Source organism: Pteronotus mesoamericanus, unplaced genomic scaffold (assembly GCF_021234165.1).
Source record: "Pteronotus mesoamericanus isolate MK-2021 breed Mesoamerican mustached bat unplaced genomic scaffold, CSHL_Meso_final contig_182, whole genome shotgun sequence".
Taxonomy (NCBI): Eukaryota; Metazoa; Chordata; class Mammalia; order Chiroptera; family Mormoopidae; genus Pteronotus; species Pteronotus mesoamericanus.
In genome coordinates this window covers 32034566-32058156 of record NW_026555078.1, presented here as the reverse complement: position 1 = coordinate 32058156, position 23591 = coordinate 32034566, and the positions used below count along the sequence as shown (strand labels likewise).

General features: G+C 36.8%; 1 protein-coding gene across 1 annotated transcript in view; it reads right to left on the bottom strand.

The window, feature by feature from the left end:
* DLGAP5 (DLG associated protein 5) overlaps positions 1–17762 on the bottom strand; it is a 35935-nt gene extending 18173 nt beyond the window's left edge. Inside the window, exons 1-10 of the mRNA XM_054567041.1 lie at positions 17525–17762; positions 11320–11513; positions 9024–9086; positions 7683–7767; positions 7477–7596; positions 6468–6538; positions 4223–4485; positions 3350–3474; positions 2228–2354; positions 460–545 (exon numbers count right to left, since the gene is read on the bottom strand). Coding sequence (XP_054423016.1) covers positions 460–545; positions 2228–2354; positions 3350–3474; positions 4223–4485; positions 6468–6538; positions 7477–7596; positions 7683–7767; positions 9024–9086; positions 11320–11513; positions 17525–17762 — 1372 coding nt within the window. The remainder of the gene's footprint in view (positions 1–459; positions 546–2227; positions 2355–3349; positions 3475–4222; positions 4486–6467; positions 6539–7476; positions 7597–7682; positions 7768–9023; positions 9087–11319; positions 11514–17524) is intronic.
* Between the last annotated feature and the right edge of the window lie 5829 nt (positions 17763–23591).

The following is a 23591-nucleotide window of genomic DNA, read 5'->3' as shown; positions in this document are numbered from 1 at the left end:
GTAGCTAAGAAAGGCTTCACAGTGACAGCACACAAATGAATTTTTTCTTTTTTTTTGGATTTTTTTCTAAACAGCTTCCCCAAATAAGTAAGATTAAGGAACTTTTCAGAAAAACTGTTCCACGTTGATTTAGGTAATTTTCATTAAGAAAATATTTTTGTAAAATTAAACAATATCAGATATGGATGTCACAGAGTCATATGAAGAAAAGCTAATAATAAAATAGGCAAATGTCTAACTCTCAGGAATGATAGTCAGTATTCTAATTATTTACATCTTTTAAGTCATTTTAGTGAAGACGTATTGAGATATGAAAAAATTCTTGCTATTTTGAGTAACAAAATATAAAGCTGGGAAACACTAGATTTTTAAGTTTCAGGTGAGTGTAACTACATTAAGATTTTTAAGAAAAGATAAACAAAGCTAAAATGTAAAAAAAATATGTAAGTGTTCCCTTACCATCATCTGGAATGTCCAATTCAAGCTTCCTGTCCCACTCGAGGCAGTGAGAAGTTAATTTCTCAGTTTCTGACTGGAGAATATTTCTAAAATTATGACGTACATTTCAGTTTTACAAATGTTTCTCACACTTATATCTAAGTATTAGCATTAAGACAGTTATACAATATTAATTGCCCAGAGTTGATGCTTAATTATTTTATCAAGTCTGATCTATTAAAACCCCCAAAATGCAAGTGGATATCCTATATATGCCCATCCTTCTACACCTAATTATTAGGCCTTGCCTGTCCAAAGTCAAGTGGTTTTCAGCTAGAGTTAAACCCCCCGACGCCCACCTTTGGCAACGTCTGGAGGCGTTTTATATTGTCCCGAACTAGGGGAGCACTACTGGCCAGGGATAGCACAAAGCATCTTACAGTGCGGAGGTCTGCCCCCTACCCACTCCAACAAGAATTATCCCGTCTAAAATGTCAACAGTGCCAAGGCTGAGAAACCCTGGCCTAAAGTAAATGTAATGTTTCTTTATAAAAAGCATCCTAGAAGGAGAAACTGATGATAGTTCTTTGTTTCTTAGAAGAAAAAATTTGCTGTTTATATTTAGTGGCATGCAAGAGAACACCTTAATGAGAAAGGGGACCTGGCTTAGATTTGACATTACGTGGGTGGCCATGTCTGGAGGCACTGCTTATAGTCAGGTCAGCAACACAAGGCCCTAGGTCATCTCTAAAATCCCTCACCAGTCTAAAGCCTCATGTTCTAAACACAACTGAAATGGCTCTCAAATATATAAAAAGATACCCATTCATCATACAGCAAGTGAATATGAAAACTATAGTAGCAAGATAGTATTTCCTATCTATCTGATTGACAAAGCTCAGAAAAATTGTTACTATCACATTGGAAAGGGTATTAGAATTTTCCTGCTGCATTCACTTGAGAACAGTATGTAAAAACTCCCTATGTGATGTGGAATGTTAGGGTTCTTCTCCAATTCCAGCCCTCTGATTTGTTTCCAAGGCATTTAGATGACATAATTCACACTTCACAGTTAGAGAAACATAATCCCATCTCATGATTTAGTGGGCCAAAGAGCTTCCTACCAACTCCCACTATCCATCTTTTATAAAGTAAACATTAACTTGATTTCTTTGTGGGAGGAAAAAAGGTGAGAAAACAGAACTGTCATACCTTGCTGGAGGGAATGTTAGTTAAGATCTTTACATATCTGCATACAAAAAAACTGAAAAGCATACAGGTTGTTCTTTGAAGCCTTGATTGTAATGGAAATAGAGTGAACCAAATGTAAATAAGCAGCTATAGGGGCCAATCTATTAAGTAAATTGTCGTACATCCATATAACTGGATACTGTGTGGCCATTACAAAAACATACAAAACATGAGAAAGTTGTTGAAGTACTAAAATAGAACATCTACATGAAAAGTAAATGAAAACAGAATAGTATGTTATTGTACATATAGAAAAAGAAAAAATATGTTTATGTTTGTCTACATATGCATTATCTATCTCTGGAAATATTCAGAAGAAATGAATAACACTTGCTTCCATGGAAGCTTCCAACTATGGGGTTGGGAGGCAGAGCTGGGAAAAAGACTTGTCATTTGTACCTTTTTCTACCTTTTGAAATTACCCAAAGTCAATGTCCCCCAAATTCATTGATTATACTAAGGTTAACATAGTTTAATTTAGGTTTTAAATGTCTACACATTAATACAAAATCCTTACACTAGGAACAAATGGACAAACCTGAAATACGGCACGTTGTGCTGTGGCTGAGAGGTCTGATCTTCATTCATTCCAAGTGACAGGACTTCATTCATTGGAAGGCCACTTGAATTTTTAGTAGTAGTTTCATTTTTATTTAAGACATTTTCTATAGATTAAAGAAAATATTACATATAAATTTCCTTTTTTTGTGTGTGAGCCATAAATTTTTATTCCTTCAAGAAAAGAGCTTTGAGATATATACCACAAAAACGGTTATAAATACAAGAAGAAATTAACAGATCCAAAATAATTAGGGGAACCATTAACACAACTTTAGAAACTAACAGATAATAAAATACACAAAAAAAGAGGATTTGAATATACAACTGACAAGCTTAACCTAATAGATATATAAAAAATAAATTTTCTAACAGAATACAAAAATTATTTTCAAACTCCCATGGGACATTTAGAACATAGAGCATTTAGAGGTCTACGACAAATTTCTACAGCCTATGGCCATGGTACTAACTTGGGCAAATATAATATACACATACAAAACATGAGAAAGTTCTTAAGTACTAAAATAGAACATCTCCTACATGAAAAATAACTGATAACAGAATAGTATGCTATTATACATAAAGAAAAAGAAAAAATATGTTTCTGTTTGTCTACATATGCATTATCTATCTCTGGAAATATTCAGAATATTAACACATTCACTCTTGTTAACTTACAGGCACATATATTTACATCAGGAATCCAGAGCTAACCTTGTTGGGGGTGGTAACATAGTTGATGCATACATATAACTTTCAAAGTAACAACTCCTAAAATGACATCCCCCACAACAATTTTTTTTAAATCCTTCAATTTTTTTGTGTTGAATTTCAAAATTTTATTTGTTTCAATGATTTCATTCAACACACCTCTCAAGTGTCTCTGAATATTTTCATCTCTTCACATGTATATTCGTGCCTACTCCTCTCCCCTTGCTCATGCCACCTGCCCCTCTCCCCAGATTTTTCCACATGCTTTCTAATCTCTTCTGACCCTGAGAGCGCATCCTTGAACTATATGGTGAAGAGGGCTCTAAAACAATTCTCTAATAAATTATAACCCAGAAAAGCAAGTAAAAATTTAATTGAAATACCATACCTTTATTCCAAGCTGTTAGAGAATCCAGAGGATATTGTGATTTTGAATCTTCATGTATTGTCTTGGCAGAGTAGATTTTACATTTCTGTGCCAAAATTTCTTGTGTTGCATCTTGACTTTTACTGCTAAAAACAACAGAAAAAGTAGACTTCATGAAACATGAACCCCATATCTCTGCTTAAAGGATTTCAAAATTATGTTGCTTTTGAACAACCTGGGATAAAACAGAAATGAGTTTCTATTTTTTAAAAACGTGTCTATTCTATAGGGAAAAAATTTTAAACATCACAGTGGGAATGTCCATCTTTATTAACTGTAATGAGATCCAAAGATTCTGAAGATCTCTTAATAAAACATAAGTACTTAGTCTTGGAGCAGTTTTCAGTAAATTTACTACCAGCCAGTCTTTGCAAAACAACCTTGTCCTTTCTTTGAAAAGATTCTAACCGATTCTCTCCCACCCCCTCCACTTTGCAAGTAGTTTATTTTTGTCTTTAGAGATAGTCTTTCTAATACTCAGCAAAAAAAAACAAAAAACAAAAAAAACACACAAAAAAATCAAACCACGTATTATAGCAATTTTTTTCTAAAAATTTATTTCTAAATATTAAATAGTCACTTATTAAAAGAAAACCCCCCACATATTGTACCATAAAAATAATGATAACAACAACACACAGGAAATATCAAAGCTGCCCAATACATTATTGTAGCTGTCTGAAAAAAAAAATATTTTAGAAGACCAAGTTTTCATGTTTTATAATTAACATCATTTACTAACTGAATAATGACTTTAAAAAGCACAGGACATATCAAAGAAAGGCATTTGTTATCCATATTAGCAAGGAATTCAATATTATATTATATTCTTACACTTCTGTTTTTATAGGAGTCCAGGTGTAACTGGGTGTTAAGAAAGCATCAGCACTTCGGGGAGTCATAGGTGTAACTTGATAGGTCTTCAGACCATCTAGTGGCTGAAACATGAAATCTTTAGGTGCGAAGGAATTCTTTCCTTTTGTTTTTGCAGTATTTGTCTTAGGTAAGCTTTCCATTTTTGATAAAACTCCATCATTTGTTGCACTGGTTTGTGAATCCAAATTATTTTCTTCACCGTCAACTTGAAAAGAAACAACCTAGATATGAGTAAACAAAATAGAATGAGAATTTCTTTTCTGGGGATATACTCAACCAATTTTTACAGGCCTGAAAATGTGAAAGTTGAGATACATATGCCATATACATAATTTAAGAGATCAAAACAAATACATCTAAATGTACACATAGAATCAGAAAACCAGCTACACTGAACCATTGCTATGTTCCAGAGAGAAACTAATCCTTAGTAAAAGAACTAAATACATAATAGGTATTAGGTATTATAACAAATTAAAATATATGAACACTAAGGTAGAAGAATTTACTCACCTAACACACACATATCTTTTTACTTAAATTATATTGAAAATTACAACGGTTTGAGAATCATAATCCAAAATTTATTGGATGACTACTATTGTCAAGGACCAAATCCTTTATCACTTGAGCAAAAATATTTTTTGTGTGACACAGTAAGATTAACCATATAAAATGTGAAATATATTTTCTTCTTCAATTTGTTACTTGTTTTTTTTCAGAGATATAATTGACACATAATAGACTAGTTTCAGGTGTACAGCATAATGATTTGGTATTTGTATATAAAGCAAAATAATCACACATTGTTACAAATTTTTTTTCTTGTAATGAGAACTTTTAAGATTTAGTCTTTGTAACTTTCCAATACACAATGTAATATAGGATAGTCACCATGCTCTATATTATATTCCCAGGACTCACTTATTTTATGACTGGAAATTTTTACCTTTGACCACATTTACCTATTAACACTCAACCCATTTAAACATAATTATTTAGAGGTTTCTATGTTTCTGATTTTTAATGAGATATGAACTGAGACATGGAAAAGAGTTGAAGGGTGATAATGTCCCTGAGGTCAGTGTGGGAATGAAAGTAAAAATGAGTGATATACAGATCGTGTATCACAGAAATGTACACTTGAAACCTATACAGGAAAAGGCAAAAGTAGGTATACAGTTGTTCATATGGAAAAAGACATGCAGGTTATAAATATTATAACAACTTTATTAACTCAAAAGAATGTTGTTACTCACAATTGTAAACCTACTTTGTTTCCACCCCACAGGGTAGGAAAAAGTAGGTTTACAGTTGTGAGTATGCAAAAAAGAATTTATTCTTGTATTATTATTTATTAATTATTGTATTATTTTCCATATGAACTGTTAACCTACTTTTGTCCCACCCTGTAAATCTTATTAACCAATGTCACCCCAATAAACTTAATTTAAAACAAACAAACAAACAAAAACCATGAGCAATAATACTTAAGAAGAAAATCAATCTCAAGGCAGGAGCTCTGAGGAACAGCTGCTTATCTGTGAAGCCTCACTCTATATTGCCTTCCTGGAGGATCTATTTGATTTTCACTAAGGATCTAGTCACTTTGGCACAATTTTTTTTTTGTTTTGTTTTTAAACAGAATTGCAGCATGGTTATAGAATTGTAGCATAGATTATAAACCAAGGGATTAGGTCTTCAAAATGGTGGCTCTTTTTTTGAAGACTCTACTAGGCTCTCTGCTAGATGCTACCAGAAACATTAGGTTATTTAATTCTTAATACTAGTTTATGTAGGTATTATATGTTACAGATGGGGAAACAAACTCATAACTTGTACAAGGTTATATAACTAATTGAAAATAGAGACAATATTCAAACTCAGACCTAATTAAATTCCAAGTCAGTGCATTTCACCCTATCCCATCAAAGCTAATTCACATAAGAAGATTTCTGTCAGCTGCGTTTTTATTTTTATTTTTTCTATCTCCTATTAACCAAATTATGTTTTCTCTACTCATAAAGCTCTGAGGATAAGATACCGGAAAAACAACGTAAATCCTCTTATGCTTCTTTATGATTCAAGAGTTTTTCATACACATGTAGGTTAACCTCTCAAACGGTCTGTATGCTTAATTTCAACTTTTTGAAAGTAGAAATAAGGTTTCCAAAGAATCTAGAAACAGATGTATATACACTACCTTGTCAGGTTTAGTTTCTGTGTTTCGGGCAGGTCTTCCTTGATTTTTTGCCTTTCTTTCTGTTTCATTATCTAAAAAATAAAATAAAATACATCATCCATTTTGACTAGACAGAAAATGCTGCACGAAAAGCACTAGGTAATTTGGGAAAGGAACAAAAAGGCAACAATAGGAATGTATGTCTTTTTTTTTTTTTTTTTTTTTTAAGAGAGAAGGGAAGGGAGGGAAAAAGAGAGGGAGAGACATCGATGTGAGAAACAGGCAGTGGCCTCGTAGCCTAACCGGGAATCGAATTGTCAGCCTTTCAGTTTCTGAGACAACATGCAACCAACTGAGCCATGCTGGCTGGGGCAGAAATGTATGCCTTAAAAAATTTTATGATTAAAAGTCTTAATATAAAATAAGATAAAAACAGTTTAAGTTTCCTGCCAAGTACAAGCCATCTGTTTTCAAAAATAAAACAAAGGTGTTAATGTACTTTACCTTTTGCCTCTGAATGTCAAGTCTATATTATGGGAATTCAGAAAATAAAGAAAAGCATAAAAACAATAAAAAAATAACCCAACATTATATTATTCAGTAATAATCCCTGTTGACACTTCAGAATACATTTTCCCAGTTTTTTCCTATGTTCACATATTTACATGCATATTTTAGAATTGTGTTCATACTGTTCAGGTTTTGACCTGTTCTTCTTTCTCCACTTAATTATCATGAACCATGTTCTTAAGTGTTTTTTTCACACTGTTCTTAAAAGGTTACACTGTTTTCCAAACGGAGGGACTGAAGTTTATTGGGGCTATTAATTTTTCACTTCGAAGCACTGCTTACACCAAATCAGGTACTCCAATGTCTGAGCACCCACTACTAAATAGATGGAGGGGCACAGACCTAACTTCAGGGACGTGGAATCTTCCATTTCCTCCTCTCCTACTCAAGGGAGTACTTGATGAAAATCTAAAGGACCAAAACATTCTAGTTTAGACACTGATCAAGAAATAGTTCTTACCGTTAGTAGCTCTTGTCCCTGGCTTTCTTGTAGTAGATGAGACGGTTCTGGCCATCTGCTTTGCTGCTAGAGCAGCTGATCGAGCCATTCTCACTGATGTGGACATTTCAGGGTGTTCAACTGTGGGAAAAATAATCAAATCAAATGTTTTATTATTAAATTATTGTTGTGGCAACATCAGAGTTTATAACCGCTTATATTCCTACCTTTTTTCTCTTTGTCCAACACTTTCTTTTCAGAAGTTTGTCTTTGACCAGGTCGAGTTGCTCGAACATCATTGCCATTAGCAACCTATTTAAAAGATTAGGTGCTATGGGATTTAATTGCATAATGAATCAAATCACCACATCTCTAGTCTGTAAACTGATCCCTCATCTGAAATCTGACTATTGGAAATAATCCAGCAGAAAAATCCACTACCCCAAATAAAATGGGATAAAGAAAATAGTTTTCCATTACATACATTTTCTTACAAGCTTTTTTCGAATCCCAGAATTTAGAAACTGCTACTAACCAAAGCTATTAAAAAGAGCTGACTATAACCATTTGAGAGTCCTTAAACATACAAGGCATGTTTTCTTTTTTTTAAGATATTATTTATTTTTAGAGAGAAGAAGGGAGGGAAAAAGAAAGGGAGAGAAACATTGATTGGTTGTTTCTCTTACATGTCCCAACTGGGGACCAAACCTGCAATGCAGGCATGTGCCCTGACTGGGGATGGAACCAGCGACCTTTCACTTTGTGGGTTGATGCCCAATCTACCAAGCCACACCAGTCAGGGCACCAGGCATGTTTTCACTTCCAGACTTTAGAATTTTGTCTAGAAAATTCTTCTGGATAGAAAACTCTTTGCCATAATTCTCTCTTCTACTTCCTTAAAGACTTCATTCAAAATGCCACCATCTCAGTGAGGCCCAATCAAAATTCCACCTACTTTATTACTCCCCGTCTCCCTCCATAATACTTATGACCATCTGACATAACATATACTTATTTTTGTATTGCCTATCTCACATAAAAAAGGGAATTATTTTGTTTCCTATTATATCCTAGAGCCCAGAGGAGAATAGTAGTGATTGAAAATTTACTGGATATATGAAACTTAGCTTCCTTATCTGACAAAGAGGCATACTACTTCCCCCTTGCCCACTTTACTTTATGTTAGTAATCCTTCTAATAACTTTACCCTAGTGGTGTTTTGAAAATTCATAATTTACAATAACAACCCTATGTGCTTTATATTCCTATCTGCATTTTCTATTATGGAATGCATGATAGAAGACCAGTAAACTAACAAACAACCACATGAAACAAAGACGAAGTTTGGTATAGATCTCATAAGGGATGTTGGGGCAAAGACTATTTTAAGTGAATACTGCCTTAGCATTTAGCCAAAACTGCTCTATGCTACAGCGATTTTGGTACTGTCAATTCTAGTAAAATAATTGCTATACTTGAAACTGATAGATTAAAAATAAATTTACTTATTCTGAAAAAAGAAAGTATGATTTGTCATTTTAGTAATAATTATCTACTGTGAACTATACCTTAATCAGCTCCATCTGTTCTTTGGCCTTTGACCTTGTCATCCGTACAAAAGATGGAACAACCTTAAAATAGTCAAAAGAAAAAAGAAGGTAATTTAAAAAAAAAAATGAACTTGCAAATTTTACTTCCATGTCTCACTATGAAATAAAGTTCCCATTTTTGAAGTTAAACTTTATTTCTAGTCATTTATGGCAAAAAAGATACTTGCTAACTTATTTTTTTTTTTCTGGATCTGGCTTAATTTAAATCATCTTTAGGTTAACAGCTTCAAAACTTATTCTAATTTCTCAGTGGGGAGAGAGAATAAATTTCTAACTATATTTTTGGTATTATTAGGGATCCTCATTAATATGCAGGGGATAGATGAACAAGCTAGAGTATTAGAATCTTTTTTTAATTTATGAAAGATATTATACAGCTTATTTTCCTAGTTTTGACAATTTGCCTTCAAATCTCATGACTATGCACTTGTCCACTGTCAATAAGAAAATGAAGATCTGATGGCAAAATGTGGAAAAAAACCTATCAAGAGAAGGACAGATCAAAAAGTGGTAAGATACTTATCAACTCTGCAAAATTCCTTAAGAAGCATAATCAGACTTCCCTTCAGGTGAGAAGTCATTTTCATTGTTTTAAAAAACCTAGGTTAAAAAAATTAGGCTTTTCTCTAAAGTATATAAAGTGAGCAAAATTCAGCAATGGCTATTGTCTAAAGAGAATAAAAAGCAATCATTGGTGAATCTTATTTGACACAACGATGTATCTCTTTCTCTCCCCTACATACTCGTATAACACTTTATAAATATCTGTTTATAGTTTAGACCAATGATTGGTATCCTACGTAGATTTAATCTGGCAAAACTAGCATAAACCTAACCCCTTCTAAGAGGTCTTCTTTGATGTTCCTCCAAACTTAAACAATCTTTCCCTCCTCTAACATACATAGAGTATTTATTTATCTATTATTTTTCCACTTTCAGTCATATTTTATTAATTTTGGTCTCTTCCACATTATCCTAAGGTAATACACAGAGTAAATAAAGATCTGCCAAATGAATGAGAGATTCATGAAGCAAAGAAAACTAGGCAATATCTTGGGCCTTTATGGTCTTCAATTCTTATTTACATAAGTAATGAGTATATACAATCAATAAGATCTTTTAAATATTGTTTAAAATGAGATGTCCTATATATACCTTTAAAATAGTAAATCTCCAGTGACTACCTAACTCACAAATCAAACTTCCTCCGTTCAAACTTCCTCTTCTTGCCTCACTGGCTCATCCTCTTCTTTGAGATCACCCCTTCCATCTTCCGCTTTAATTCCCCTGCACTCTGACCAGTCCTTCACAACCTATCGATAATTGGTACCTGGCTTCTGCCCACCTGCTAGTGTTCTCTAGACTTCACTCTTTCATAATTTTATACACCCTTATTGGATTGGTCTCATTTAGTCCTACAGCCTAAACACCCACTCACACTACCAATATCACTTCCTAAATCCACACCTTGGCATGGACCTCCACCCTGATTTCCAAAGTTTATACCTCTGCCTGTTATCTAGATATCCCAAACTGGTTTGAAAAAAGGAGAGTGAGGTATTAAAATGCACCCACTTAATCATGTTCCTTTTCTTGTCTTCTTCATTTTTAAGAAGCAGCATAATTTATATGGTTGTTCAAACTAATATAAACAGAATCATCTTATTCTGTTAAATTTTCTTTACACCTATCTACTTGGTCACCTGTTAAACTTGTTTCTAAAGGTCTCTTACACCTATTTCTTCCTTTTAAACACATTGCGCAGTCCACTTATTCTGTCCCACCTACTCTTTCACAATAGTCTTATAACTGGTCTTCCCATCTATAAACGCTTCCCTTTCCAGACTATAATCTTCAAAGCCAGGGTAATCTTCCTGCATTATTAACTTAATAATGGTACAACCTCATTTAAAAGCCTCCTTTGACTCTCCATATCCCACAGGATAAATGTCTTTGTCATAGCATTCATTGTTCAGTCTGGCTCTACTTGCTTTCCTCGTTTTATCCTATCTCAATCTACCTATAGTTACACTGAGAGACCTGAGTTTCATCTTCTGAGCTACTACTGTCATTCTCAGTCCCACCAATTAATTAAGAGAATAAAGGAACTACAGGGAATGGGTAATTTTAGTCATTTAATTTCTTAAAGAATTGTTTCTCAGCCTTTTGGCTAAAATCAAGCGTAATCACTTAAAGAAAAAGGAATTGTTAAAAGGAACTATTCCTCTATATCTAGTTAGAACACTAAATTTACCTTCATTGGCTCAGCTTTCATAGTATTTTGGTGTGAAAAAAGAAATGAAGGCTTATCGGGTCTATAAAGACCCACTTTAAATACTCCTCGTTTAGCTTTCTCTCTTTGCTCTTTCAATCTCTGAAGTTCCTTTTCTTCCTTGTATTTCTGAAGCATTTGTTTCCGTTGATCACATAGAAGAGTTCTCACCGACTCTACGCAAGCAAAACAAAGACACACACAGTATACAAAACATTTCAGATTAAAAAGTTATGCAAATGTATAAAAAATTGTTTTTCCTAACTTCAACAGCTACTAAGAGATACTTTGAGAAACTTGTTAATTCCTTAGCACTCTAACCACAAGTTATTTCAACTCTGTTCTTTTAAAATTTCTATTCCTCTGCCTTCACTTGTTCAAATATTTAACTGCTTGCTATGTGTTAGACATGTATTACTATCCTTTTCAATTAGTTAAATTCCGTGATCGGCGATTCTCACCTCCTGGTAAGCATGCCCTTGTGTTGTCCCCTCCCCCACTGAATAGGGCTGACCTGTGTAACCAAAATGTGCTGTGGAAATGGGGTATAACTTCCAAGGCAAGGTCATTAAAGACATTCCAGCTTTTGGCCTGCCCTCTCTTGGATCGCTTGCTCTAGGGGAAACCAGTGGCCATGTGGAGCCTGAAAGACAAATCAGGCAGCCCCGTGGAGATACCTACGTGACAAAGAACTAAGGCTGCCTGCCAAAAGCGAGTGTTAACTTGCAAGTCATGTGTGTGAGTTATCTTAGAAGCAGATCCTCCAGTCTTAGTCAAGCCTTCAGCTGCACCACTGGATGACATCTTGACTGTGACCTCCAGATCCACCTGGCTGAGCTGCTCCTAAATTCCTGAGCCACAAAAATTGTGTGAAATAATGTATATATTTTTGTTGTTGTTTTAAGCCACTAAATTTTGGGGTAACTAATATAATTTGTTCCTTTGATATTAAAGCTACTTGTCAGTTTCTCTAAGTCCCACCTGTGATTCTCAACTTAGGTTTCTACCTATTCTCATATTTATTTAAACTGGTTAGAAAAATACGAGTAGCTACTTTGTACTAGATATTTTTAGGCAGTAAGAATAAAGAAGAGCATTTCTGTCCACCAAGGGTTGGCAGTATTGTGGGGAGATGAATACAGTTTCAGTTTGGTTTAGTTTTGGTTTAGCATGGAATAAATAGTAAGAGATAACACACACAATAGAGGATCAGTACAAACCTGTCTGGGGAGGTAGGAAATGTTTCTCAGAAGAGACACTATCTGAGAAAGGTTCTAAAGAATGAGTATATGTTTGTCCACCAGGTAAGGATTAAAAAAAAAAAAAAAATTCCAGGCAATACCTATACAACTCAGTAAATTTACTTCTAAAAAAGCATAAATTTAAATGGGTGAGTTTTATGGTATGTAAATTTTACCTCAGTAAAGTTGTTTTAAAAAGATAACCCAGGCAGAGAACAGAACATGCAAAAGCTTAGATGATGAAGTGGTCAATCATCAATAAAACCCCTATATCCTCCACTTCTCTGATTGTTCCCTTCACCTCTTGATCTGACTGGCTTTCCCCTGAGATCCCTGCTTCCCTAGTTGTCCTCCCAAGTGTTTGACTATTGTTTTTCCTCCCACACTGGTAGTATCACTGGGCCTAAAGACGGAGGAGCCTCATTGCTTCTTCCCACTATATCTTCCTCTTCACTAAAAGATCCCAGTTTTGCATTTGATGTCATCACATTGTGCTATCAAGCACAACAATCAGTCATCTATAGACCCTCCAGGTTTTCCTCTTGTTCCTCGCAGGCTTTTAGCTCCTAGTTCTGTCATAGTCTCTATCACTATTCTTGTACAAACCTTGAGGACCCCTCCAATACCCTGACCTCTCAATTCTTAGGCTTCCTTTCCACCCTATACCTTTTTGAGGTATACTTGCGCAAACCTATACCTTTTTGAGGTATACTTGAGGAAGATTCTACTTGCTTCTACTATACCTCAGCTACCCATTCTCATGGTCACATCCATACCAGTATTTCAACCTTTTTTCATGTTATAACGCATATAAAAAATGACATTTATGCAGCACACTGGAGGAAACAGAGAAGCTGCTCATGGTAAAATGCAACAAGTCAAAGAGAGAGCTCTGACCAAACCAGGCCCTGCCAGAAACCTCAAGGGCTGAGAAGACCAATATCTTGCCATACCTACATTCATTTGTGAGACAACCAGGCACTTGGGACCTTATTATTACAAATGAATAACTGTACTTCCTTCATAAGCCCACTTTCAAGCAATCCACTCTCTTATTACCATCTTATCTTTTAGTCCCACCAAGACCTACACTCTACTGCTCTACAATGATCTTTTTACTATCTCTTATCTCCCTTGTATTCTCAAGTTTCTTCTTATTCAATTTAGGTTCCACGATTCATCATCATAATCACTACTTCAACTTTTTGGCCCCTCTCTTATTGTGCTGCACCCTGGCAAAATTCTAACTCCAATTAAAGTAACTCTCTGCTTACCTCCCACATGGCAATGCATAACAGAATGGGGTTGGAGAAATACACTAAAGCCTGCTACCTCTTTCTATTTGTCACTTTAAACCTCAATTGGACCCTACATTGACCATTTCATTACTCTCTCATTCTCCTGAATTACTGTTCTCTACTCTTACCCTCTCTCAAACCTGAAACGGCCCTTCTCCCATCTGCATTCAAAGCTCCCACCCTGATATCTGAGCCCAGACACTCCACCTTCCTTTCTAGAGGAGCTGCTGAATACACCCCTATCTAAAGCCAACCCTTCCACCTAGCTCTAGACTCTGCTCCTTATCACCTACTCAAGGACATTCTTCCAGTAATTTACCCTCTCACTCCTCTACTTTTCTCTCTATGCTGGGTTGCTGCCCTCATCAAGTCACAATCAAGTAGTAATTCCTCCCAGCCCACATCCTCACCTAGCTATTTCCCTCACTTCTCTAGTTCAGTTTAAAGCAAAATTCTTCAACAGGATTATTTATATCCATACTTCCAATTCTCCTTCCACTGCCCCTCATTTTTTTTTTCAAAATTATAAAGAATTTCAGAGGAAAAAAAATTATAAAGAATTTTAAATATACACACAAATAGACTATAATAATATACCTACCATCCAGATTCAACAATTATGAACATTTTGCTGCACTTGCTTTATTTCTGAAGTATTTGAAAACAAATTCTATTCATGAAGCTGTATCTATAAATATTTCAGTATGCACCTCTAAAATTAAAGACACACTACACTTGTCTGTTTGATTTCTCCTGTTTTTTGCAAATTTCTCTAGCCTTCATGTTTTCCATAAACTGGAAATTATATCTAAGGGTTTGATTAGAACCAACTTCAACTTTTGAAGCAAGAATATGTCCCGGGTAACCCTGGCCAGGGGGCTCAGTTGGTTGGAGCATCGTCCAGTATACCAAAAGGTTGCAGGTTCAATCCCTGGCGGGCGCACATGCAAAAAGCAACTGATCAGTATTTCTCTATCATATCGATGTTTTTCTCTATCTCCCTTCCTTTCTCTCTAAAAGCAATAAATATATCCTTGGGTGAGAATTAAAAAAAATTGAGTATATCCTAGGTGGTGCTGCCATTCTCTCTTGAACTCATGTCAATCTGGCTTTCGCTTCCTGAACTTCACTCTACCAAAGCTACTTACCAAGATCGCCAGTGACTTCCACAGTGAGGTTCAAATTCTCACTTCTAATTATTACTTGACCTAATAAGAAGCACTGACATAATTAATCAGGTTTTTCTCTTTGACATATTTGTTTCCCTTGGTTTCTAAGATGCCACATTCTTCTGGTTGACCTCTTACTTTACTTGCATTGCTACTGAGTTTTTTGCTAGTTTCCCCTTGTGTCCTCAGCCTCTAAGTGTTAGAGTGCTAACTCTTCTTTTCTCTTTTTTCCACACCCAAACTCTAGATAATCATATCCATTCTTATAGCTTCAAATACCATGTATAAGTTGACAACTCCTGAATTTAGATCTCCAACTCAGAATTCTCCCCGAACGCATCTTGTATATCCAACTACCTTTTCAGCAACTCTTCTTCCACTCGCATCTCAAATTTAACACATCCAAAACTAAACTCTTAATTTTACCATTCCCCTCTCCCCCCAAAATTGTTCCTCCCTCAATCTTTTACATTTTAATGAATGGCCAATTCATATTTTTAGTTGTTCAGACAAAAATCCTTGGAATCATCTTGACTTTTCTTTATCAACCCCTATATCCACTCCATTAGGAAATCCTATTGGTTCAAACTTCAAAATATACCGAGAATACAGCCACCTATCTTTGCTGCTACCACTCTGATCAACCATCAGCTATCAACTAAATTATTGCTGTAGTCTCCTAGCAGGTCTCCCCAAGGCCATGCCTGTCACCCACAACCTAATCGTAACAGTCGAAGTTTTACTTTGGAAACGTAAATAAAGTTACGTAATTTTGGATTAATCCATCAATGGTTTCTCATTTTGCTCAGAGTAAAAGCCAATGTCCTTATAATGATGTACCTTAGGGCCCATAGGACTCTACAGGAGCTGTCCCCGCCCCCCTCGCTATGAGTCCGGTTCCTTCTCCTGTGGCCATGCTCACCTATTTGCTTTCCCTGGTACCTACCAGGCCCACGCCTACCCTTGGACCTTTGCAAATGACAAATAAACAAAAGATATTTTAATAGCATGTTGACAGGGTTAGACTTTCATTTGACAGATTTTAGTCAAGGAATGGAGTATTTGAGAGGGGCAGAGTAGAAGCATGGAGCCAACTTGTGAAGAAAAAAAATCACACCTTTTCAGGCAAAAAATGTCTAGCTCTTCCTTTAAAGGTCATCCTGTATCATTCTATGGCCCAATTTTTATTTCCTTCCAACTCATAAGAAATAGTATTTTTTATTCTCTCCCCCTTAATAATCAACCCATTTCCTCTGAACTTCAAACATGCACTGATCATCTCATCTCAAAAGAACCCTACTCCACATTTATCCAATTATTTTTCTCTCGCTTTCCTTTAGAATCACAAAAATAACGTATCTGAAAGAAATATTTTAGCCCAATCCCCTCTTATGCAGAAGAGGGGGTTCAGCTCTTAATTAAGCTCAATTATGTTTAATGTCTTGTATGTGCCACATACAACTGGTTGTGGAAAATGATAAAATTAGAGCAGTGGACATTTAAACAACTTCACATCTATTTCTCTATAAAATATCGAAGCCTTTATCTCCTTCTGCCATATCTTCATCATTTATCCTCACTTTAACTTTAAAAAACATAAAAAAACATAAAAACTTTATGCTTTATTTCACTGTACTCTAGCCCCTACTATTATATAAATACTACTAAATAGGAGTTCAGTGACTCCTTCTGGTTAAACGCAAAAGTCACTTCCCAGTTCTCTTTCTTCTCAATAGCATCACTTGCCTTCAAAGACATTTTATTTTTATTATTTTTATCTTTGCTGAGATCATTTCTTTCTTTATCATTTTTTTTCCTTCCTAATGACCATTCTCGGCAAATTGCAAGGAATAATTCCATGCCCTTCTAAGAAATGTTTTCATTGGCAAAGTATCCTTATTTCATATATTCTTCAATCAGTTCTATTCTTATGTCCCCCTGCCTTTTTTTTTTAGCATGGTGCCTGGCACATCGTAAGTACACAGCACTTGTAATTCTTATGTTTCTTATTAATTTATCATGTCAACACTTATCTTACCTAAGCTCCAGAAATAAGAACTTCAGAATTCCTATCAGGCAATATAGAAAATTAAGTATTATAATATTCCCTAGGTGAATGGCTCTAGTCTCACTCAAATAGCTTTAGACTGGCCTTTACCTTAAACAGAGTAGAACACATCAAGTTATTCAAAATGGTATTACAAAACTCCATTCTTCTGCTTAGATTTTTTAAAATTGATTTTTAGAGAGAGACAGAGACAGACAGACATCTATTTGTTGTTCCACTTATTTATGCATTCATTGGTTGATTCTTGTATATGCCCTGAGGATTGAACCTGCAGCCTTGGTATACTGGGACAATACTCCAACCAACTGTGCTACCCAGCCACAGCCTGGTGAGGATTTTTTAATGTCAGTTATTAAGCCAACTTTTCTTCACTCTTCAAATCACTTAAAATTACAATAAACCTTTACTTACTTGGCTTGACACTGGCCTTTTCCGGAACAAGCTCTTGAGATGTCTCGTCTAATTCAAGAAGAACTCTACCTTCTAAGGTTGGAATGTTGACATCTTTCAAACCAAAATGTCTATTTCGTTCATATTCCTTATGTCTGTGTTCTTTCTGAGACAATGATTTCCTATGAGCAATTTTAGTTCTAATCATGTCAGTACTCATATCCTTTCTGTGTCGACTGGCAAAACGTGATGAAGACATCCTGTCAGGGAAAAGAGAGACAGACCAACTTACATGGATTTTCGTTTTATTACTTAAAAAATTAAGATTCCAAGATGGAGGCGTAAGTAGATATGTTTTGCATCCTCACACAATCATAGAAAGAATTACAAACAGATCTCAAAACTAATAACACCCAGAACTGTCAGAAAATCGAGTGCTATGGAAGTCTGACAACCAAGGATTTTAAGACCCATTCATCCAGATGGGTAGGAAGGAGAAGCAGAGTGGGGGAGACAGGTGGAGAGGCAGTACGGTGTGATGAGTGACTGGTGGGAGGGATACCTTCAGAAGGAGCTAGCAATCCCAGCCCCAGGCCACACAGCCTAGGGTCCCAGCACTAGGAAGATGGATTCCCATTACCTTTGGCTGTAAAAACCAGTGGGGGATGGAGCGGCGGAAGAAACTGCTGGGTTTTTGCCACTTAAAGGGTCAGCACACTCTAAGAACGTACACAAACCCACCCACTCCATGATTCACCACGGTGCAGCAGGTGGAACGGCATCAGTTGCACATGGGAAGGGGATGAAGTGACCCGAAACGGGAGAGCGACAGGTGAATCACCAGAAGCCAGGCAGCGGCACTGTCTCCTCCCTGAGCCCTCCCCACACAACCACAAAGTGGTGAAGTGGATGCTCCACCCTGACAATTACCTAAGGCTCCACCACACACAATTTACAGGTGACTTTTCTACAACAGGCCATACTCCTAAACCAGGGACTCAAAACAGCTCTACCTAATCCACAGAAACAAACCCAGGGAGGCTGGTAAATTGAGGAAACAAAAAAATATGGCCCAAATGAAAGAACAAAACAAAACCCCAGAAAAAGAACTAAGTAAAGTAGAGCTAGCCAACCTATCAGATGTAGAGTTCAAAACCCTGGTTATCAGAATGTTCAGAGAACTCCTTGAGTATGGCAAAAAAAAAATAAGGGAAGAAATGAAGGTTACACTAAGTGAAATAAAGAATAATCCACAGGAAACCAAGAGAGAAGGGAAGGAATCTGTGATTCATACCAATGATTTGGAACACAAGGGAGAGATAAACATTCAACCAAAACAAAAAGAAGAAACAAGAATTCAAAAAAACAAGCATAGGCTTAGGAACGTCTGGGACATCTCCAAATGTGCCAAATCCAAATCATAGGGATGTCAGAAGAGGAAGAGCAAGAAATTGAAAATTTATTTGAAAATATAATGAAAGAAAATTTCCCTAATCTGGTGCAGGAAAGAGACATACAATTCCAGGAAGCTCAGAGAGTCCCAAACAAGTTGGACACAAAGAGAAACACACCGAGGCAGATGGTAGTTAAAATGCCAAAGGTAAAAGATGAAGGGACTGGCAAGAAGTATTCAAAATGATGAAAAGCAAGGACCTACAACCAAGATTACTCTATACAGAAAAGTTATTATTTAGAATGGAAGAGCAGATAAAGTGCTTCTCAGACAAGGCAACGCTAAAGGAGTTCATCACCACCAAGCCATTATTACAGGAAATATTAAAGAGACTTCTTTAAGAAAAAGGAGATCAAACCCATGAACATTAAAAAGCTTCCATGGACAAGGACAAGGGAGGGGATTGATTGTGGGAGAGGGGGCATGGGCAGGGTACAGTAACGGGGGAAAAAGGGGACAACTGTAATTGAACAATAAATTTTTTTTTTTACGTGTTATACTTTTAATAAGGCATTTGAAGCCAAAAAAATAAAATAAAGTCACCTGTGGTTGCTGGCAGAGGCAGCATGGAACCATAACCTTTGATCACCAGTCAGTGTTCTTGAAGTGCCAGTCTCCCAGATGTTGGGCTGATCAAAGGCAGCTGTTGCGCGGACCCTCCCCAGAGCACAAGATTTGAGACGCAGGCAGGACGGGGTGGGCAGTGGGCAGGGCCTAAATTTTTTTTTTAAATAATAAAAAAAACTATGCCCTGGCTGAGCACCAGCCTGCAAACCAAAAGGTGGCTGGTTCAATTCCCAGTCTGCAGGCTGGGTCCCCAGTTGGAGGAGTGTGAGAGGCAACCACACTTTGATGTTTCTCTCCCTCTCTCCCTCCCTTCCTCTCTGTCTAAAAATAAGTAAATAAAATCTTTTTTTAAAAGCAATCTTTATTTTAAAAATGTAGTAATAATAAAATAAAAAGGCAACAAATTCACAACTATCAACAACTGAATCTAAAAAAACCCAAAAAACAAATTAAAAAAACTAAGCAAACAACCAAAACAGGAACAGAATCATAGAAATGGAGATCACATGGAGGGTTATTAGCTGAGGGGGAAGGGAGAGAAGCTGGAAATGGTGCAGGGATTAAGAAGCATAATTGGTAGGTACAAAGTAGACAGCGGGATGTTAAGAATTGTACAGGAAATAGAGAAGCCAAAGAACGTACCCGCACAACCCATGGACATGAACAAAGCGGGGAGTGGAGTACTGGGCAGAGGGGAGCAAGTGGGGAAAAACTGGGACAACTGTAGTAGCATAATCAACAAAATATAATTTTTTTAAAAATAAAAAAATAAAAAATTAAGATTGCAGTTCACCTCCTGTCTCAATCTCCAAGCCTTCTGAAATAAAAGCTGCTGGTCCTCTGATCCTTCCTGGTCTTCAAGAAGGAAGAGGGCCAGCACCCTCCCTCCAGCTCCCCAGCACCCACCTACCTGAGGCAGCTTCTGGAGTGAAACCTCAGCCACACAGAAAGCAAAGAAACTCCCTCGGTCTGGAAGACCACGGCTGCCTCTAAAACAGGACCGCCCTCAACCCAACCCTGAGCTAAATTGAAATACAAATGGAATAAATATGTGGCATTAAAGAGTGGGAAGGAGGTTATTAAAAAATAAGACACTACAACTTATTCTCAGGTCCTAAACAGGACCTTGCTTGACCGATAAAGTAAAGCTCAGGAAGCTACTCTCCATAATAAACAGAATAGTTTCTTAACCTTCCACTGGTGATGAATCTAGGTAGCCTGACATTTTTTTTCTCAAGCCAAAAAACAAAACAAAACAAACAAACAAAAGCCACACAAGATGCTTATTAGACAAGTAAGGATGATAAATAGGTATTAAATATACCAGATTAAGAAAAAGAAGGGTTTTCAGAAGAATTGCCATGGTGATAATGATAAATAAATCAGTATGCCCTTGGTAGGGCAGAATAAAATTATTTTCAGCCACGTAAGAAATCATATAGTTTACTTGGCACATACCACTTTCATGGAAAGATATTTGAGACTGTATTCAAGCAACACAAGGGTTAAGGACAAGAAAGAGGATGTCATGGGTTCCTAGAAACCATGGATCAAACTGCTGGAAAGAATAAAGGAAAGTGGGAAGCCTACGGTGGTTACCTATGCATCTGATATAGAGAACAACCAAGCCAAACTGAAGAAAAAGGACTGGTTTTCCAGGGAAAATTCTTATGAGCTTAAAAGGGAAAAGGGGGGGGGAGGAGAGGAAAGAGGGAGGGTTTGCCATCAGGGAGTTTGAAGTTATAAGCACACTATATTCCTCAAGAATCAACAGGAATAATTAAGCAAGTCCATTTAAAAACTTCAAATAGAAAAACCTGTGCAATAACTACAACACACTAAAATGTTACATGATTTTTAAGCATCAACAGAGTATGAAAAATGAGAATTCACCTGACCTGGATGCTAACATTCTCCTTGAAGGGCCCAGGGGAAGTGGCAAAGAACTGTGCTCTTCATCAAGACCTCTCCCCTATTTGATATGCCACCTCCCACAAGTATTGATTTGCTACATAGTAAAGAAAAAACAAAATTTATGTATTAATTATTTTGAAATACAGCATACCAGCAGAGACAGAAAACTAATACTAAAGATATATTTAATCATCGCCTAAACCCTAAAGGGTAGTTACTTAATATTATCGCTATTATACAAATGAGGTAAATTAACTGCCCATGTGAGCAGAGAGAAAAAGTGGTGCAGCTGGGGTCCAAGCCAGGCAGCCTGGCTCTTCACATACATCTAAGTTCTCTTCTTTGGCGGACCGGAGTTCCTTCCAGCTTGAAAGTCTAGAATGTCTTTTGCTTCTTGCCCATTGGTTCTCAACCCGGACGTTTACAAATTTCACACAACTGGGGAGGAGCTACTGAAATTTAACGTCAGGGCCCAGGATGCTAAGTATCCACACACTCCGAAGGCCAATTACGCCCCCGTGGTGAAATGCTGACTGCTACATAGATCAAGCAAACAAATATTTAATCTTCCGGAGAACTGTGTCATCAGCTTCAGGGAGGACGGGTAACAATGTCCTAGCGGAGCCTCCCCTGGGAAGCATTCAGCTCGCAGCTGCTGGTCCTCAGATCCTTCCTGGCCTTCAAGAAGGAAGAGGGCCAGCACCCTCCCTCCAGCTCCCCAGCCCCCACCTACCTGAGGCAGCTTCTGGAGTGAAACCTCAGCCACACAGAAAGCAAAGAAACTCCCTCGGTCTGGAAGACCACGGCTGCCTCTAAAACAGGACCGCCCTCAACCCGACCCTGAGCTAAATTCAAACTTCCCACACCGAACCTCTGATTGGAGGGATTTTAACCAACACTTCCGGGAAACGTGCCCGCCTCTTCCCTTCGACGAAGCTTGCGATTGGCTTACTCTTTCCAGAATTTGAATTGATTGAAAGGGGAATGGCCGGTTCAGATGGGCGTGAGTGAAGTGAATGGGCGGGCCCGTGGGGCGCTGTTGACGAGGGGCGGGGCGAGGGGGGGTCTGGTCGAGGGCGGGAACTGCGGGAAGGTGAAGTCGCCTTGATCCTGCTTTGAGCCTGCATCCACCGTGTCCCGCGAGTGTCCGAGGAAGGACGAAGAAACTCGAAGAAAGGACTCAAAGTTTGCATGGCATTTTAATATCCTTGTTTACTTATATAAATCTAGCAGATATTACTGGAATTTTCTTCATTTAATTTTTCTTTAAAAACGGCTTCCCACACCAAATTTCCCCTAACATCTGTTACTTTTCCCCTAACATCTGTACTTTTCAACGTCGGAAGCCTTATTTTTATTCCGTCCATTTTTTTTTAACTGAGGTAAAATTATATACAGTGAAAAGCATAGTTTTTTAATGTACTATTTGATTAGTTTTACGAAACGTAAACAGCTCGGTACTACCACCAAATCAGGAGATAGAACATTTTTATTACCCAAGAGTTCCTTTAAACCCCTTTCCAAGCTCCCTTTGGCAACCATTCCTCTGATTTCTGTCATTTAAAAAATAAAGGTTGTAGGTGCTCATTAGTGTCTACTTTCTTTTTTTCAGCATATTGTTTTCAAGACTCATGGCTACGTTTGTGTGAATCAGCAGTTACTTGTTTTTACTGATAAGAAGTATTCTATTGAATATCCATGCACCTGTTAATGGACATTCGGTTTTAAACTTCTGGAGAATTGTGCCATCCGTTTTTAGCTGTTATGAATAAGTTGTTATAAATGTTCTTTTGTTTTATTTTAAAGAATAGAATGTAGAGCTATTGATAATATCTTATGTGGCCCAATCGTATTTGGTGATAGAGGCTACTTAAAAATTTTTTTTTAATTTAGTGATTTTCAGAGAGAGAGAGAGAGAGAAACATTGATTTGTTGTTCCATTTATTTATGTATTCATTGATTGATGCTTGTATTTGCCCTGACTGGGTATCAAACCTGCAACCTTGGCATATCAGGACATGCTCTAACCAACTAATCTACCTGGTCAGGGTACTATAAATATTCTTGTAGGAGTCTTTTTGTGGGCATGCTTTATATCTCTTGGGGAAATATAGGTGTGGAATTTCTGGGTCATTCTTTATATGCTGAACTTAA